At 44.7% G+C, this 19,340-nt stretch overlaps 1 protein-coding gene across 2 annotated transcripts in view; it reads left to right on the top strand.

Moving 5' to 3' along the window:
- The first annotated feature begins 8,582 nt into the window (after positions 1-8,582).
- Positions 8,583-19,340, top strand: part of LOC101160340 (polypeptide N-acetylgalactosaminyltransferase 10) — a 48,060-nt gene continuing 37,302 nt past the window's right edge. Inside the window, exons 1-2 of one of the 2 annotated variants that reach the window (XM_020709176.2) lie at positions 8,583-8,849; positions 19,144-19,240. In XM_020709176.2, coding sequence (XP_020564835.1) covers positions 8,691-8,849; positions 19,144-19,240 — 256 coding nt within the window. In that variant the 5' untranslated portion in view covers positions 8,583-8,690. The remainder of the gene's footprint in view (positions 8,850-19,143; positions 19,241-19,340) is intronic. The other variant, XM_011483983.3, reaches the window with a different exon arrangement.

Here is a 19,340-nt window from a genome sequence, read left to right as displayed (position 1 = left end):
GATTTAAAGAAACCTTATGAATACAGAAACAGCTTAGATCCAATTTCTGGGTCTTAAACTAAAGTTACAGATGACTGAAAAGTCTAGTTTCTTGTTTATTTTTCCAAAAGTACAAGTTCAAATAAAACACCTCTAAAATAAAAATATGCATCAAAATATGGGACCCAATTGGGTTCAACCTGGAGGAAAACCATGGGATTAATCTGCCTTGGGCCCACCACCTGCAGGAGAGCTCAGAAGGGGCCGGTGCAATGTGGTTTGGATGCCAGTTGACGTCTCGACAACTCAAACCCTGGTCACAGAACTTGGGTTTTAGGACGTGGAAGATCACCCCACTTGGAGGGACGGAGCCTGAGGTTGTGAGAGAGGTTGAAAGGTAACAGTCAAGGTTATAATAGTTTCGGATTTTTTATTAGTTTTTCGTTTTTATTTCGTTTTGAATTTTTGTTTTTAAATTTATTTAGTTTTAATTAGTTTTTAGAGGCAGCTTTACTAGTTTTTATTCGTTTTTATTTTTTGAAATTGCTTTGTTTTAGTTTAGTTTTTATTAGGTTTAGTGTTAGTTTTAGTTTTTTCCTTTTTTTTTTGTAAATTAGGATATTTGTCAGGTGCATGATTCAAAATCACCAGAATAAGTGTTGTATAATAAAAACTCAATCAAAGATACATTTGTCATGGTTAGGCCTGCCTTTTGTTCTTTTCCTGCTGTGATCTCTCCTGTGAGAATCACAGGTGTTTTTCATTAGTTGATTATGATTCTGTTCTATTTAAGGCTCAAGTTTCTGTGTTTCTGTGTCGGATCGTCCTACCTATGTTTCTGTTTCGAGCTGGTTTGCTCTTGGCATTAAAGCCTACTAGTTGGATTTTGGATCTGTGTCATTTCTTCCTGCTCCTGGGTTGTCTCCCCTGACCCGCCGTGACATTACGATCCGACCATGATTAACCCAGCAGGAAGAACGTGCATGAGGGACATACCTGGTCATTCCACCGAAGGAGACCCAGCCGTTGGCGAGGAGCTGTCGGATCTGGCGCAGGAGTTGCGTGGATCTAGGCTCGTCATGCAAAAACTCAAGGAGCGTCTCTTTAGGCTGGAGCAAGTTCCCTCGTTTCCAACCCGTCAAACCCGACTGGGTCATCCAGAGCCGTTTGATGGCACGCCTAAGGACTGCCGGGCGTTTCTCGCCTCCTGTCGTCTACATTTCGATTTTAATCCGAGTGAGTTCCCCTCTGAAAAGAGCAAGGTGGCATTTGCTCTTAGCTACTTGACTGGACGAGCCAAGCGTTGGGGTCTGGCAGAGTGGGAGCGCGAAGCGGAGCTGTGTCGCTGTGTCGCTTTTCCGTCCAACTCCTCACGGTGTTCGATCCCGCGACGTCTCACAGAGCAGCCGCTTCGGAACTCCTCCGCCTTCAACAAGGGGCTCGTAGCGTCTCGGACTTCGCCGTGGATTTCCGGATTCTGGCTGCCAGCACCCACTGGTCCGACGGAGCCTTGGTGGACGTTTTTCTCCTGGGACTCTTGGACGTTCTCAAAGATGAACTGGCAGCGAGGGAGATTCCGGAGCATCTGGAGGGGCTGATCAGTCTCGCGGTGCGTATCGACCGTAGGATGAGGGAACGAGGGCGTGAACAACGCTGCGACTCGGGCTCTCGCCCTTCGCGTCATGAAGGGGTTTCCCCGACTCTTTCCGGAACTCCACGATGGGGTTTCCCCTGTCCCCGGGAACCCCTGCTGCTGGGAACCGGCCGTCTCACACCTGCTGAACGACAGCGCCGCATGGAGGAGGGGCTTTGTTTATACTGTGGACAGTCAGGACACTTCGTGGGCAGCCTCCCAGGTAAACGTCAGGTTGCTCCAATTAGGGAGCTGGTGTGCTTCAAGACTTCCTTTTCTTCTCCTTCACGGCCTTCTACCAAGGTCTTAGTGACTCATGCAGGAGCACAAGAGGAGATTGAGACTCTGATTGACTCTGGTTCGGACGGAGATCTGATCTCCCAGGAGGTGGTTGACAGACTTAAAATCCCTGTGGAGCCCCTGTCTCCCGTTTTAGTAATCCATGCTATAAATGGGTCCATCATTCACAAAGTGTCTTCACGTACTGCTAATATCTCTGTTTCTGTTTCCGGAAACCATACTGAATGCATGCGTTTTTATGTTGTGGAGTCTTTGAGTCCACAAGTAATTTTGGGTTTCCCTTGGCTGAGCAGACATGCCCCTCACATTGACTGGTCTACGGGACGGATATTATCATGGAGTTCTTATTGTTTGCTGAACTGTCTCTCTTCTGCTTCCGTTCGAAACACAGTTGGAGTACAGCAGTCTCCAGAGCCGCCTAACCTCAGTAATGTGCCGTCTGTGTATCATGATTTCAGTAATGTGTTTTGTAAGGTCCGAGCTAAGTCACTTCCTCCCCATCGTCCCTATGATTGTGCTATTGACCTCTTGCCAGGAACCCAACCACCCAAGGGTCACATTTACCCCCTGTCACCACCGGAACGAGAGGCTATGGACAATTACCTGCAGGAGTGTCTACAGGCTGGGATCATCCGTCCATCCTCCTCGCCTGCTGGAGCAGGTTTCTTTTTTGTGGGGAAGCGAGATTGGAGGACTGCGGCCTTGTATAGACTACAGGGGTTTGAACAGCATTACGGTTCGTAATACTTATCCCCTTCCGCTGCTGCAGTCCGCTTTTGACCTGTTGAGCGGGGCCCAAGTCTTTTCCAAACTGGACCTGAGGAGCGCATACCATCTGGTTCGGGTAAGGGAGGGGGATGAGTGGAAGACGGCGTTCAATACGCCAAGTGGACATTTTGAATATCTGGTGATGCCTTTTGGACTCACTAATGCCCCGGCTGTCTTCCAGTGTCTCATCAATGATGTCCTGAAAGATATGATAAACAGATTTGTGTTTGTCTATCTAGATGACATTTTGATCTTTTCTCCAGATCTCGACACTCATGTGCAGCACGTCAGAGCCGTACTCCAGCGCCTGCTCGAGAACCAGCTCTACTGTAAAGCAGAGAAATGCGAGTTCCACACTAAGCAAACCCTGTTCTTAGGTCATGTGGTTACCCCTGGGGGTGTCCAGATGGACAACTCTAAAGTCAAGGCCGTTCTAGAATGGCCTGTTCCATCTGGACGCAAACATCTCCAACGTTTTCTCGGGTTCGCCAATTTTTACCGGCGCTTCATCAGAGGCTTCAGTGGCGTTGCTGTACCCCTCCATAGACTCACATCAGCAAAGGTACGTTTTATCTGGAATAAGGAGGCTGATAAGGCGTTTTCCGAGCTGAGGAGACGTTTCTCTACGGCCCCTATTTTGACTCAGCCTGACCCCTCCAAACAATTTATTGTGGAGGTCGATGCGTCTGAGTCTGGGGTAGGGGCTGTTTTGTCACAGAGAGCGTCCGACAATAAAGTTCATCCCTGCGCGTATTTCTCCTGCAAGCTCACTCCTGCAGAGAGGAACTACGATATAGGGAACAGAGAACTGCTAGCAGTTAAACTGGCCTTGGAGGAGTGGCGTCACTGGTTGGAGGGGGCTGAGCAGCCGTTCTTGGTGTGGACTGACCATAAGAACTTGGAGTACATCCGGACTGCTAAGCGTCTAAACCCTCGCCAAGCCAGATGGGCTCTGTTCTTCGACAGATTCAACTTTTCTCTGTCCTACCGTCCAGGGAGTAAGAACGTCAAGCCCGACGCTCTCTCACGGCAGTTCCAGCCAGAGGAGTCTGAGATGCCAGCTGCAGCAACCACCATTATCCCTCCTCACCTGGTGGTAGGAACCACTCGCTGGTCACTGGAGCGCAAGGTTAAGGCATCTGTTCCCGATCCTGCCACCATACCTGCCGGCTGCCCAGATGGGTGTTTGTTTGTGCCTCCATTTTTACGGACCCTAGTACTGAAGTGGGGGCATTCTTCTCGACTGGCTTGTCATCCCGGGGTGACCAGGACCAGTTTTTTGGTGGCCCAGCGGTTCTGGTGGCCCTCCATGTCCTCTGACATTAGGGCCTTTGTGGCTGCTTGTCCCGTGTGTGCCAGTGCCAAGACCCCCAGGACCCCGCCTGCTGGTTTGCTCCACCCTCTACCTGTGCCGTCTAGACCTTGGTCCCACGTTGCCATGGACTTCATTACTGGTCTACCTAACTCGAGAGGTAAGACGGTCATTCTCACAATCATTGACCGTTTCTCTAAATTGGTTCTTGCCATACCACTGCGAAAACTTCCATCAGCCAAAGAACTAGGCGTACTTGTCTCTCAGCATCTGTTTCGCTTACATGGACTACCTCAGAACATCACATCAGATCGTGGTCCTCAATTCATCGCTGCCTTTTGGAGAGAGTTTTGCAACCTCCTTGGGATCAAGGTTAGTCTGAGTTCTGGGTTTCATCCTCAGACTAACGGCCAGGTAGAGAGGTACAACCAGAACCTGGAGACGACTCTACGTGCCATGTGCAGCAAAAATCCCAGGACATGGTCGTCTCAGCTCCCATGGGCTGAATACTCGCACAACTCCCTGGTCAACTCTTCGGGATACTCACCTTTCCAAGCAGCCTATGGTTTTCAACCCCCTCTGTTTCCTCACCAGGAACAATTGGCTTCTTCATCTGGACCTGCGGCTTTTGTGAGGCGCTGTCGTCGTGCTTGGAGCAAATACAAACTTGAACTTCTGAAGAACCAGGAGCGCCTCACTGCTGTGGCCAATCGTCGAAGGTCTGCCGCTCCTGCGTACAAGGTGGGAGACAGGGTGTGGTTGTCCTCCGCAGATATTCCGTTAAAGGGGGGATCCAGGAAGCTGCTTCCCCGCTACATTGGTCCGTATCCCATTTCTCAAATAATCAACCCTGTGGCCGTGAAACTGGAACTGCCTCGTTCTCTTAAAGTCCATCCTGTGTTTCACGTGTGCAAGATAAAACCCGCCAGAGACTCCTCCCTTCAACCTGCCCCAGCACCTCCTCCAGCCCCCCGTATCGTGGGTGGTGGTCCGGTGTACTCTGTCAAAACTCTCCTTGCTTCCAGAAGAGTGGGGCAGGGTTTACAATACCTGGTCGACTGGGAGGGTTACGGTCCAGCGGATCGCCAGTGGGTCCCGGATCGTTTCATCGTCGACCGAGCTCTTGTTTCTCGTTTCCATCGAGTCCACCCTGATCAGCCTAGTCGTCGTCCGTCTGGCAGCCGGACGTAGAGGGGGGGGTTATGTCATGGTTAGGCTTGCCTTTTGTTCTTTTCCTGCTGTGATCTCTCCTGTGAGAATCACAGGTGTTTTTCATTAGTTGATTATGATTCTGTTCTATTTAAGGCTCAAGTTTCTGTGTTTCTGTGTCGGATCGTTCTACCTATGTTTCTGTTTCGAGCTGGTTTGCTCTTGGCATTAAAGCCTACTAGTTGGATTTTGGATCTGTGTCATTTCTTCCTGCTCCTGGGTTGTCTCCCCTGACCCGCCGTGACAACATTTTGAAACACTTATTATTCAGAGGACACAAGGACAACCATCCTTAAATTAAAATACAACAGCCGATAACAGCATTACGTTACCTGCTCTCGCTTCTTTTTCGGGGGAGGGCGGGCGACAGGCTAGCTTGTTAGGTCCTGTTGATTTGCGTTGTTGTGTGCGCTTTTTAAATGTATTTTTAGATTCGTAGGGTTTTTCCCTTTGAGCAGCCTTCCACAAATTTTGTCTCCTGCTTCGACTACAAGGCACTTACTTTTGTTTTCGACGCTGTTATATTCAAAAAAGTCCCAAATAAGACTCCCCCGATTTCTCCCAACTTTTAATGCAGCCATCACGCTCATGTAAATGTCTATGACCACGCTAGCCGGCAGTGTCTGACAGACATCATGTGACGTCACAGACAACGTGATGCCGTAGGGGTCAAATACACAGTAAAACTAGCAGCGTGAAATAAATAGATTTTATTTCAACCCAAAAGACTTATGTATTAGCAAAAACGAAAACTAAGTATTTTTTGGGGTTAATATTATTTAGTTTCAGTTCGTTTTATTCACACAACAAACAGTTTTAGTTAGTTTTCGTTTTTTTTAAAAACTCTCGTTTTTAATTTTATTTCAGTTAACGAAAATGTTTTTTCAGTTCTAGTTTTAGTTTTTTTCGTTCGTTTTCGTTAACTATAATAACCTTGGTAACAGTAAGATATAGTTGGGCTCATCCTAGTGCACAGCCTGGGCAACCAAACTTAGTCCCTTGAGAGGAAACCATTCGACAGTTGCTCATGGAACAAGGCAGCATGAACCCCCCCGCTCAGCTGCCAAGTGTTTGAGTTCACCCTGAAGGGCGAGAGGGTTATGTTAGCCTTCAGGTGGGCGACCGGTCTCTGACTGTGGTTTCGGCTTTTGGGCAGAGCGGCAGTTCTGAATACCCAGCCTTCTTGGTGTCTCTCGGAGGGAGACTGGAAAGTACCCCAACAAAGTGTTGTGTTGGGACACTTTAGGTTCACAACACAACACAACACAACACAAAATGACACATTACAATGATAAAAAAATTAACTCACAACACGAAACAATTAACTCACAAAACAACAAAATCAACTCACAGCAACACACCTTAACTCAAAAGGGAAGTATACCTGCAACGGAAACTGCTGTGCTTTTATTCTGAAATTTCCACTTAGCTATTCATAAGATCGTTTAAAGATTTTTCCGTCAACGGCAGCTTCTCTCCCGCTCTGTCTGAGATTTCCACAGTGCTTCTGTGTCTCTGTGACCCTCTTTGAAGGCTCACTGACCCACAATAACCCGAGAGGGGAAAATAAACACAATAATACAAATAGGGGACTTTTTTGTTATTTTTCTTGTCGCTATAAAAAATAAGAAATTCCTGATTGTAGTTGGCTCGTATCTGCTCCTGTCCATGGCTGTGGATCCGTCCTCTGGCTCGTCTCGCACCCCCAGTCGTCCCCTAATTCCATCTGGATGAAGCCGATCTGTTGCACTATTTAAACATGGACCGTATTTTTACGACGTAAGGCGCACTGGGTTATAGGGTGCAGTTTCGGTAATAGGTGTTTTTTTTTCTATTTCACATAAACAAAAGGCACACCAGGTTTTAAGGCGCGGGCACGTTAAAATATCCCATTAAAACATACGTGCTGGTGTGTGTTTTAAAAAGGCAGCGGGTTGGTTGTGATTTATTTTTCATTTGTTTCAGCCATCAATCAGCATCTAAAAATCATCAAAGTCCTCGTCTTCTGTATCTGAAATGAACAGCTGGGCTACATTTCTATTAAACACGCCAGCTTCCCTTCCGTCATTGTCAGAGTCCGTCTCGTTGCAGTGCGGCTCCTCATCAATGATGAGAAACAACACATCAGCAACGCACCATAGGGCGCTCCGTACATTTTGGAGAAAATGCACAACTTTTAAGTGCGCTTTATGGTCGTGAAAATACGGTAGTTGTAGAGTTAGATAAGTTAATTCTTCTCTAAGAGTTCTGGTACATCACCTGTCCGTCCTGGGGGAGGATCTCTCCTTCATGTGGACACCCCTGAGGTTTCTTCTTCTTCTTTTTTTTTTTTAGGAGTTTTCCCTTACCAAGAAGGAGGGTCTAAGGGTAGGGATGCCCAGTTTAGCCTAGTTAGTTTAACAATCAACTATTGTATTTTATGGCTGATTTCATGCTCTTATACAATTACCGGTATGAAGCCCATTGAGACGACTGTTGAATTGAATTGAATTGAATGGACGTTATTTTCTCTCAACAAACAGTGGAACAGCATACATATAAAAACCATCCATCATTTAACACTTTCTCTGTGACAAGTATGGATCACCTGACTGACAGCAGAGATGACTAATAACACAGCCATCAACAAGAAGAAAACTATAAATCTTTTCAAAATAAAAGCAGCTCTTGAAATTTAGTGCTGTGTCTTTGGTGGTTTATGTCCCAAAACTAAAAAATATGTAGAATTGGTGATACTGACATTTTAAACAAAATAATAATAAAAAAATACAAATAAAAATAATGTGACACTGTATCTTTCACTGTCTTTCGAAACAATATTTTTTATACAGCAAATTTAAAAAAATAGCATCTGATGGGTAAGAGAAATAAAAAAAAATAAATAAGAATTTACAGCTTTGGTGCTTAGCCAGCTCAGGTGTATTTACACAAGTGTGAAAACATAAAAATGTTCCAAGATTTACACACATATGGGGATTTTAATATTTTACTAACCCTTTTGTTTGTTCAGCTTTTAATTTAAAAGCTTGGTGATGCCATCATTTATGCTCACACAACGTCCATTCATTCAATCAACTCAGTTGCTTTGTGTGAATTAATCAGTCTGTGTAGTAACAGCTCGGTTTTTCAGAGGCGCCTCCAGATCTTGGCTTCTTCTTGTTTTGGCTTTGTCGTTTTCTGGATTTCACTGCTTCCTAGCTTCTGTATTTGGGTCCACAACCAAGATCCAGACATCATCACTGGATGAAGGAAAAGAACAGTGGCTGTTTTTCTTCTTTTAAAGAACCCAAGAAAACCGAGGTTGATTTTATTTTGAAACTCCGCGGCCGGATACTACGTGCAGACCACCGTCGTAGCAGCTTTAAAGCTGCGCGTGCTCCTCAGTCGGAGTGAAAGTTGTCTCCGGTTGGAGCTGCAGTCTGTCGGTCGGTCCCTCGCGCCGCCGGGACTCGGTGTTTCGCTCCGCCGCAGCGGCTCGTTTCCGGAAACATGAGGCGGAGGGAGAAGAGGCTGCTGCAGGTCGCGGGGCTGCTCGTGGCCGCGGTGCTCTTTCTCCCGAACGTCGGGCTGTGGTCTCTGTACCGGGACCGGGTGCTCGAAAACTCCCCGGACGCGGCGGACGGGTCGGGCGTCTTCTCCACCAAGCAGGTAACGGAGGAGCCCGGGAAAACCCGGTTACTCTTTACTCATCGGTGAGTTTGTGCCGGCTGACATTTTAAGAAGATAGGTGGCTTTTTTCTATATTTTTTACGTGAATAAAACAATATGACTTTGTAGCATTAAAATAAATAAATACACAAACTAAACCCGAAATCTAAACCGTTAAAAATCCAATGGGAGCCCCTCAGTTCTAAATCAGCACCACGAACAGCGACCGATGCGCAGTTTCAGTACCATGGACAGCGATGAAAACTTGATTCGAACAAAAACTGTAATTTTTTCCTCTCTGCACTCAAGATCAGCTTAGATCATCAGGTTAGACTGAAGATCTGCTGCAGAAAATCTCCTTATTATTCAAGTGAGAAATTCATCAGAAGTCTTCGCTTTTATTCCAAAAGACCCAGAGAATATTTTTATGAATTTGTCAGAAAGTGGTAGATTTAAAAAAAAGCGAACGGGAGCTTGTTTTTTTTTAATCCTATAAAAGCTGGACAGCGGTGAATGAACTGCCTGTTAGGAGCCTCTTGACATTAATGCTCCATCATGCTGAAGTAATGAGGGCTGAAGGTACAGTGTGTGAGAAGCAGATGATGACAGAACGGCTCCGCTTACAGTCTGTCATCCGCTCACGCGGCTGGGCTGGAAGAACACGGCTGCTCCAGATCCGGACCTCAGGCATACCGAACCAGAACCAGAATCCAGAATCCGACTTGTACCATTCATACAGAGAACTTGCTCTGATGTGTGGTGCAAACACAAACATAGACTGCTAATAGGTTGAAGAAGAATACAAAAGAAAGTTTCAGATCTAATGGAGATTCAGAGACAAAATTATTTATTTAAAAAAAACCTTCAGAACCAAAACTATTCTCAAACAAAATCTGATAATCCTAAAAATGTTGAAAAGAATTCACTGATGGTTATTTTTAATGTTTTCAGCAAAACGGTGAAAGCAGCCTAAAGAATATGAAACAGAATGAAGAACACGAGGATATGATTAAACAGGAAGAAGATTTTCTCTCTCAATATTTGGAAAATGTTCAAAAAAATGTTTGAGGTGAATTTTGTTCAGCTTGGCTTCTCCATCATGTCTGCAACAGTATGAACCAGGTAGAGACGGGATTTTCCTCCATTTCTGTCCACGCAATCCCTTTCAGGGTCAGGATGTTGCTGGAGCCTATCCCAGTTCACCCGGCCAGTCGGACCTCAGCTTGTTATGGTTTCCGAAATTACATTTGTAACAGGGGCGGAGTCATAGATTTGACTGAGTTTTGCTCTTTTCTTGTTTGTTTTTTCTAGGTTTGGTGATTTTAATGAATGTTATGAATTCTTTTGAAGATAAATGATGTCAAATGTGACGTAGCTTTCCACCACATTCTTCCTGAAAGCTCAGGCCAACATGTTAGCGTCAGGAATAGCATCAGAACTGCAGGAATGTCCTTTACATGAGACGCTGCAGAAACTGACGGCAGCAGAGAGGCTAGAAGTGGTCCTTCTGATGATTCAATCTGTGACAGGCGAAGAACTGACTTCCTGTCTGTGTCTCCTCACACCTTCCTTTGTGGACAGATATAGGAGCTGCTAAGAGTAAAACCAGGTTTTTAGTGAACCTTCTCCAGTTTTGGTTCAGCGATCTTGTTTTCATTGCATGGTTTAGTCCTGACATATTTGCTTTTTCCTTCTTTAGCTTTGGATCTCCTTTCAGTAAGTGTGATGTGTGTCAGTGTTGCATTGATTCCTCCTTTCTAACCGAGCAGACGGGAAAAGACGCCAGAAGGTGATTAGAATCGATCTCCTGCTGATTGACTGACTTGTTTGCTTTTTACAGAAGGCAAATGGAGCCAAACTGAACTGAAACTCAATCCAACTCAGTTCAAATGTTTAAATTTTTGCGTTCATTTTGGAAGAAAAAAGAAGAAGTATATGACGGTTTCTGTGTTAAACATCTGCAGAAAGTTAGATTTGTTTCCTCTCAATTCCTGTTCTATTTGTATTTTCGCCGTGAAAGCCCCGCAGCGTTTCGCCCCGAGAATCCCTCCGTGGCAGCTCTTTGTAGAACATGGGATGTATGGCCGCTTTGATTCAGCTCACGACTGTTTTATGGCTTTAAAAATTTTTGTGACATATTTTGCCCTCAGAGAAAACATGAATATTTCAGCAGCTCGTGTTTCTATTAACCTATTTTTCCCGAGTTCATGTGAGAAATGACTGAACGGAAATGCTTCTCTAACAGCTGATCTATTGCTGCGGCTTTTCGGAGCTGAGAGATCAATCTGAGTCTGGATCATTCTTGACTTTAAACAGGAAGAACCACCACTAGTGTTTGGTTTATTCTGATCCTTCTTCATAAAAACTCACAACTTAAGGAAATAATTCATCTTTAGTGCTCTGGTTCTCTTTCTTGAAACTTTTAATTGTAAAAAAGAAGACAACAGAAGGGAAGCGGTGTGTCTGCGTTCTCCCAGAGGGCTCGCTTCACTGAAGTAGATCAAAATCAATACCTTAATCCCATTCAGGCTTTTTCCCACATCATTCTTGTTCGAGACATTTGGAGCTGATCTTCTCTTCCCTGCCGGCTTAAACCATCAGAAAAAGATCAGAGGCGATTAAAAAGAACCAGGATGTGCTGCAGATTCACGCCTGCTAGACCTCTGAAGGATTTAATACAACAGAATAGAAATCATCAAGATTTGTAAAAAATTAATAAATAAATAAACAGCCTTTTTGACATGTGCGGCCTTCTGCCTTAATTTGTTTCCTTTCAGGTTTTTGCAGGTCGCCTGCAAATCTGAAAAAATTAACAAGCTAAAATTGGACAAAGTTGATGCTGCTTAACTGCAAAAATGCTAATAGATGAAATTATGACTAAATCAATGATCCAGTCAGTTGACAAAAACAAGACTAGTTATGTTTTAAAAACAGAATCTTGTGTTTCTGACTTTTATCAGTTTGATTTTATTTACATGACATCAACTTAACTTTGCACTTCAACAGTAAATGTTGCCACAAATCCATGTTTCCTACACACGTGTGTTGATTTCCAACACGTCAAATTGATTCACAGAGCAGAGAAAAATGTCATCAAAGGGGTTTAAAAGTAGGAAAAGATTCTACTGTCCAAACAGGAAGTGAAAAGGAAGTAACAGATGAAAGTAGAACACAAAAATGAATTATTGACAGATTTTTGTTGATAAAAAGTTTTATAAAATCAAGTCTGCAAACTGAAGTCTTTGTTCTTGGACACTTTAGGACCTCCCAGCTTTTTGTGGAAACCAGGTTTTCCTAGAACGATGTTGCAGAAGAAGATCTGTCCGATCAAAACTGTCAAAGTGAGAAAAAAAATTACATTTCAGCCGATGTCAAAGGGAACCGGTGCGGAATAATAGATCAGGAAAACTTTAAACCGAACAAACCAGAACTTTGCTGCAGAACTTATGAAACAAGTTCTAAGGTATTCGGTTCTGGAACAGAATCACAAATATCGATTCTAGAAGAGATGATCGTGTAAATAAATTTCAGGGTTACTTTATATTTTATTTTTTTGGGTGAGATGTGGATATTGGTGGTTCATTTTCTGGGAGACAGTCCTGCCTTGGATTTGAACCCTTGACCAAACAGTTTTCTCAAGAGAAGGTTTCTTACAGCACTGAAGCATGGTGGTGACAGTGTCATGGTTGGGACTGGGCATGCTAGAATGGTTTTTATAATTATAGGATATATAATATGTTTATGATGTTCAAAAAAATATCCAAATGAGTATTACATTGAAAAAAAGACATTTGATCAACTTTTTCAAAATTAATCTGCATAAAAACGACTCCAAAGTTTATTAAAAGTTGTCAAAATCTCTTCCTCCTCGCTTCGCCCAGGTATTAAGGAGTTATTTTCCTGAATAACAACTACTAAGTAAAGATGTTTGTCTCGTTTGACTTCAGAACGTTATAAATGATTCATAAATTCCCAGGAAAGGCTTGAAAAGAAAGGAAAGTTCTGCTGCAGGTTTCTTGTGCTGGCTCATTGAAATCCACATTACTGTGTGTCTCTGAACAGGGATGCTAGCAGGACTCTCCTTTAGCAGAAAGGCTGCACGTTGTGTGCTTTGTCTCTGAGTCTGCTTACAGTTCAGGAGCAGCCACCACATCACACATCCAGCCAGGAACAAAAAGCTGCTTCTTCTCCTTTAATTTCACTCTAATTTTGCCTTTGGGAGGACGGACGATCTTTGCAGCGCAGCTTCACAGCAGCTCATGGTCAGCTCTTTCTGTTAAAACCCATTGATTAGCTCCTCTTATCCACCCTAAGCATTGATCTGTGGGCAGGAGGGAAGAAACGATCAACAAAACACATCGTGGCTCAGATCTGGCAGAGCGAGGTCAATGTGCTCCAGACAGCAGAGGCTCCTCTTTGACATTTTAGTGGCAGCTTCAGGTCAAGAAAATCCCTGAAAATCCTGAAACAGCAAATTAAACCAAGTCAAGCTTTACTTACAAAACACTTTTCATTCCTCAGAAACACAAAGTGGACACAAAAGAGCAGAGTTAGTGAGCAGACGAGAGTAGATCCAGAACTTAGAAGGTATTACCGCTGTAGAGCTCTTCATTCATCTTGGAAAGGTGATGGTTTAGTTGTTTTTTGCATCACCAGCTAAACCACCTGTAGGTTTCATTGAGGTTTGTTGTTGATTCACTGTAATAGGGTTGTGCGATTAATCGATTTAATTGATTATTTCCAAAACTTGATATTCCGTGTGGGTCACCTGCGTGTCGTATAGAAGTTTGACCATTTTTCACCTGTAGACAGCACATATCCACCTGTAAGGACTTTAGACTTTCAATTCAAGCTAAATAAATACTCTGATTACTTCACCGTTGTTGGGTCGACCACTAAGTGACCTGGTAAAGGCATGAGTTTGATTGTGGTTTTTACGAGGTGAAGTTTCCTTTAGCCGTGCGTCAGACTGGCGACCTGCCCATGATGTCCCCTGCCTTCGCCCATGAATGGCTGGGATAGGCTCCAGCAGCCCTGTAACCCCGAAAGGGACGACATCCGTCTTAGAAAATGAATGAATGAAAGTTTCCATCTTGGGAGAAAAGGCAGAAGTTCTTGCATCAGTTGCTATGGTGACAGATCCTAGAACTCAGGGATGTTGACTCGTGTTGACCACAGTCTTTGTCTGTTATCCAAAGTTATCCAAAAGCGTTTTGCTCAGAAATCTTCAGGCCCTTCAGCGTTACGCTGTGAGCTGCCGGTCAGCCGCTGCCCGTGGCTCATAGGGGCTTTAAGCTGGAGGTGAAGCTGTTTGTGGATTTCTGAACAAATAAAGTCTTTTTTACATTTGTGTAATCTTACTGAAGACTTCTTAAATGTACGTCTAGTTTATGGTGCGAGTCTGCTGCCAACCAGTCTGCAGGGAGTTCTCCTGCTCTGAGAGGCGCGTTTCTGTGGAACCATGAAGGAACCCACAGTCTGTTCCTCCTTCAGGAGCCTCCAGAAAAGAAAAGAGACGCAGACAGATGTAATCTGGGTTTAAAGAAAAATGGCAGGCAGTGGAAGCTTTTTGTCAGAGCGGGACTCATACCATCGATATCTGAGGGGGAATTCGGAGAGGGAAGGCAGTGTGAGGGGGGCCCCCTGAGTGGGGCCCCCCTCACCGGTCCTCTGCCCGTTCTGCTTCTCAGCAGGATTCTGGGTAATGACTCCTTCTGGGGGATGATGGACTGTGCAGCAGCCTCGCCATGCTCCTCTTGGATCTCTGTTTGGAGTTCCTCAGTGCGGGCCCCCCCCGATGCGTAGCTCTCGTGCAGCAGAGTGCCCCTCCCCAGAGGGACGAGCATGCGTATCACAACAGAGCTGCACTCCGTTTGCCAGCCGTCTCTGCAAAAAGTCTGCGTGTTTGGACAGAACTTGGCATTTGATGCATATTTGCATGTTTTTCTGTGCGTTTGATGAAATCTCTGGTACAAAGTTGAAACAGAATTCTATAAAGCCTGTTTGTGATGTGCTACAGGCTCTATACGCTTAGCTTTCGGGTAAAATATCATTTTGTGATGAGCCTTGAGGCAAACATGCAACAGTTTACACTTCCAACTTTGTCGTAATTTGTTGTTTGCAAAAGTGAACCCAAACATATGTGAAGTAAACAAGATCAACACGTCAAACTCCACCGCCTCATGAGGAATCCCTTCAGCTTCTGTCTTCAGACTTTTCAAGAGGACCAAACGCTGACAGCACTAATGAAGCTCATCTGGAATGGAGTTCATGAATAAATGCAAAAAGTTGAATGTTGTTGTTTCTAAAAACTCCGACTGGATACAATCAGACGATCCTGACCAGGAAAAACCTTCTGTGTTTGAGCTGCAGCAGCAGCTGTTAGATTTGAGATGTTGTGTCTGTTGTGTCTTCAAAGAGTGAACTGGCTGAAGATGCTGGAGGAGGAGGAGAGGCAGGAGGTGAGGTGAACACAGGAAAGCCAGGTAATTGTGTCTCTGGGGGAGTCGTGATCTGACAGGAGGAGAAAGGAGACAGAAAACAGAGACGCTCTCCTCTTACTCCAATCTTCTGTGGGCTTCCAGGATGAACAGAGACGAAGGTGTCGACCCGGGGTGGCCTGATTTGTCGTCCCCGGCTCTGTTCTTATCACACTTGCTGCTCTTGTCCTTTAGCAGAACAAGAATCAAAGGAATGTGAGCCTTTAACTGTGCTGCGGATTCAATCAGAAATGTTTGATTTCATTCCAGTTTTCCATACAGATGGGAAACATGTTATCGCCGTGCTGATTCAGGTGATATTACAATTCAATTCAATTCAATTTTATTTACGCTGCGCAATATTACAACACAGTCGTCTCAATGGGTTTCATACCAGTTATTGTATAAGACCTGAAATCAGTCATAGAAGTCAATAGGTAATGGCTAAACTAAACTGTTCATCTCTGCCCTTAGACCCTCCTTCACCATAAGGAAAACCTCCTAAACAAAACCTCAGGGGGTCCAGATGGAGGAGGGATCCTCCCCCAGGACGGACAGGCCATGTACCTGAACCTTAGAGAGAATTAGCTAATCTAACTCTACCACTACATGTTGAAATAGTCCAGCAGATGAGCTTCATCATATTTAAAACCAAAGATTTTGGAATAATGTGTTATTTAACCTTTTTAAAGATTGTTTCTTAATATTTGTGTCAAATCAGGATTTTTCAGGGACTGGTTTGGAATTGGGGAAATGGGGATCAGTGTTGGAACGTAGCTCCAAATGTCAATAGAACTGCAAGAACATTCATGTTCTAAAGTCATTTCATCTTCCAAAGTGTTCAAACATTATGCTCCTCTAATAAACAGATGGTTATTAAAGGTCAGTATGTCAGGAGATTCTGCACATCCCTCCCTCCTCCAGAACCCTTGTCCTCTGATGTAAAATAAAAACTTTTGAGGGTCCAAGTGAGACCTCAGAGGGTCACTGCCGTTTGGTTCTGGTGATGCTGTCATGTGTTGTTTCGCTGGCGAAAGCTTTCTGGGAAATGTGAGGCCAGGAAGCAAAATGCAGCAAGTCTGCGTGGGAAAAGGTTAATGTGGCATTTCCACTCGCTCTGCGCTGACTTTTTGTGTTTTTGCCAATGAACAGCTTTTCATGTCAGACGGCTAATGTTTGGGAACGATGTTAAGCGCGAGTCCTGCTGGTTCTGAGTTGGCTTCCTCTCTGTGTACATGACACACCGAGTGGAAAGAAAAAAGGATTCTCAGTCTCTATTCAGCTTGGGCTTCATGTTGGAGAGGGATCTTATCCAATTATTGGATTCATTTATGTCTTCATTTCATCTTTGTGGTTGGAAGAAAATATAAAACTTTAGAGAAAATGTGGGATAAATAGTGGAGCAAAGCTTGATGGGAACAGTCTGCAGCCATTTAGAGGAAACAGAGCAATGCAGTCATTCATTCAAACTCTGCAGTTTCATTTATCCTCATGAGAAAAACTGCTTCTCTGATTACCCCTCTGACCTTAGAAGAAAACACAAAGGGAGTAAAGTGGATCACATTCACCTTTATTTGTCCGATCTCTCAGGATAAAAGCAAAAAATAAATACATTAAAAAAAGCCGATTGCCATCCTGGCAACCTGGAAAACACTCATAAATGAGCAGATAAAGTTTTATTCTTGTGAAGAGTGACAAAAACGTCTCCCTTTCAAATAACGAAATGGTCATTTCAGGGAATCAGGTCCCATTTTTCCTCACACAGCAGTGATGCTGTAATGAGCAGCATCATTTCCTCTGCGCTACAGACGGGCAGATGCTTCAGAAGTTCTGTGTTTTCTCTGAACCTGCCACCAATATAAAAACAGAAAGTTACTAAACTGCTGCTGACTTCCATCTTTTCTGGTGGCAACGGCGTGCTCTGCGCCGGTCCTACGGGAGGGGGATTACAAGATTATGCAAGAGCCATTCAGCCCCGCTGCAGCTCTCATTTGCATTTTAAAAAGCAGCTCTCCCTTTACCAGCTACATTCTCTGTGGGAACTGAGTGACCTGCAGCCTGGATTCAACAGAAGGCGCCCCAGCCGCTCAGGCAGCACCTCATCCATGTTCAACGCTGAACCAAACGGAGCCGGATGCAGCTGAAGCAGAGGTTATAGCATGAGCCTCTGCAGTGGTGGGACAAATGGATGCTCCACTGGAATTCTGGGTTAATGTGCTGTCCAGCTTCATTTCCTGCATATTAGAGTTGAGTGATTAAGACAGCTTTGCTGGGAGTTCAATTCCCTTGGCTGTTTGTTCTCTGTGAAGGCCTCTGCTTGTGTGGGATGATGATCCTGGACGTATGTGAGGAGTGGCTCCAGTGTTTAATATAGTGAATTTCCACTGAAACGAAAACACATGCAAATGTTTTAGGAAAAAGCCTCTGCGAACATCTGAACTCCTTCCTGCTCCTGGTTTGTTCCTAGAGGAGGTTAGAGCGCAACGTGGCGCTGAATGCGTCCTCTATGCCGGAGGAAATGGTAATGGAGCAGCTGCAGCATCGCCGCTGTTTTCATGCAAAGCGAGCAGAGTCCCTCTTTTCATGTGCAGGCTGCAGTCGGTCTGGGTAGGAGTTGGTGTGGAATCATGGAGTGCAACTATCACGACTATCGTCTCATCTGCAAGTTAATGAGAAATGTATGTGTGAAGGAGAAATTCTGTCTTTACTCCTCGGTTTTGGAGTATTGTTATAAACTGAGGATTATCAAAAAGATGTTATTAAAGGTATCAGATCCAGGATAGTTCTTCTGACCAATAGAATGACTGAGGAACAGCTGTTTATTTCTCTATAGACAGTCTATGGGATTTTTGGTTATAGAAGCAAAAAACCTGTAAGAAAATACACTTTACGGCTCAGACGTGCTGAGGATTCTGGGATTTTCCTTTTCACTTTTCTTCTCTGGCTTGTCAAGAATCATACAAAGGAACTTTTCTTGGTGAGGTTTTCTATCTCTCCCTCTTTATTTTGCCAATCAGTTGGTTGGGGGTTCGAATCCAAATCTTGGCAGTTACAGTGTCTTTGGGCAAGACACTGAGCCCTGAATGGCTTCTTGGAGCCAGCGGGTACTTCCTGTTTGAAACGCCAGGGGGAGGAGTCACTCAGTCCAGTGGTTTAGATCTCAGTGTTAAAGCTCCGTCATCCTGCCTGCCTCTTCACTTGAACCCGCGTCCATCCGCTCACACATCTGGACGTGTTTGCATTGAACAGTGTGTAGAGGCTCCCACAAAGACCCGCCCCCTCCGTGCCATCACGGGTGTTTGTGGTGGGTGCCGTGCGATCAGCTAACAGCCTGATTAATAACCATCCACGTCGTCAGACGTGTCTTTTGTATTAACATTATTACTCTAATTGCATCCTCCTGTGGAGCTAATTAATTTAGCATTGTGCTGGGATCCTGTAATATCTGGAGTCACTGGAAGTCATTTGTGAAGCAGAGAGAATTTCATAAATGGCTGCTTGTGCATTTTAATGTGGGGTGGAGAAGAATAGCTTATGGTGATGAGGCTGAATGTCATTTTCTGTGAGCTGCACCCCACCCTCCACCCCCCAGCACTGGAGGAGCTCCTGGGTGTCGGCCAGCAGTAGGAATTTCGGCGGTTTAGAGCTTTTTTTTTTTTTTGCAGAGATGTCTGTGTTTGCTGAAAGAATGAGCTCCAGAAAAACACAAATACAGGCTGCACCTGTACGGTCCACAGATTTGTGATGGCGCCTCTCAGTGAGGCTCTGATGACATCAGTCTGAGCGTCAAAGGTTTCGCTGTTCTGCTTCTGCAGGGGCTACACCAGAAGGTCGCTCAGGTGGGATCCGACGGCGTGCGGCGGATAGACTGGCACGACTACAAAGCCATGAGGAGAGATGCCGCTCGTGCCGGTAGGTCCACGCCCTGTGGCAGAAGTTTTCAACCAACCAGTGACTTTAGAAAAGGACACAATAGAGCTCCCAAACAGTCCTTTTCTTGGTTTTGGTTTTC

This window comes from Oryzias latipes, chromosome 14, assembly GCF_002234675.1.
Source record: "Oryzias latipes chromosome 14, ASM223467v1".
NCBI classification, from domain to species: Eukaryota; Metazoa; Chordata; class Actinopteri; order Beloniformes; family Adrianichthyidae; genus Oryzias; species Oryzias latipes.
This window is presented reverse-complemented; position numbering and strand designations above follow the sequence as displayed.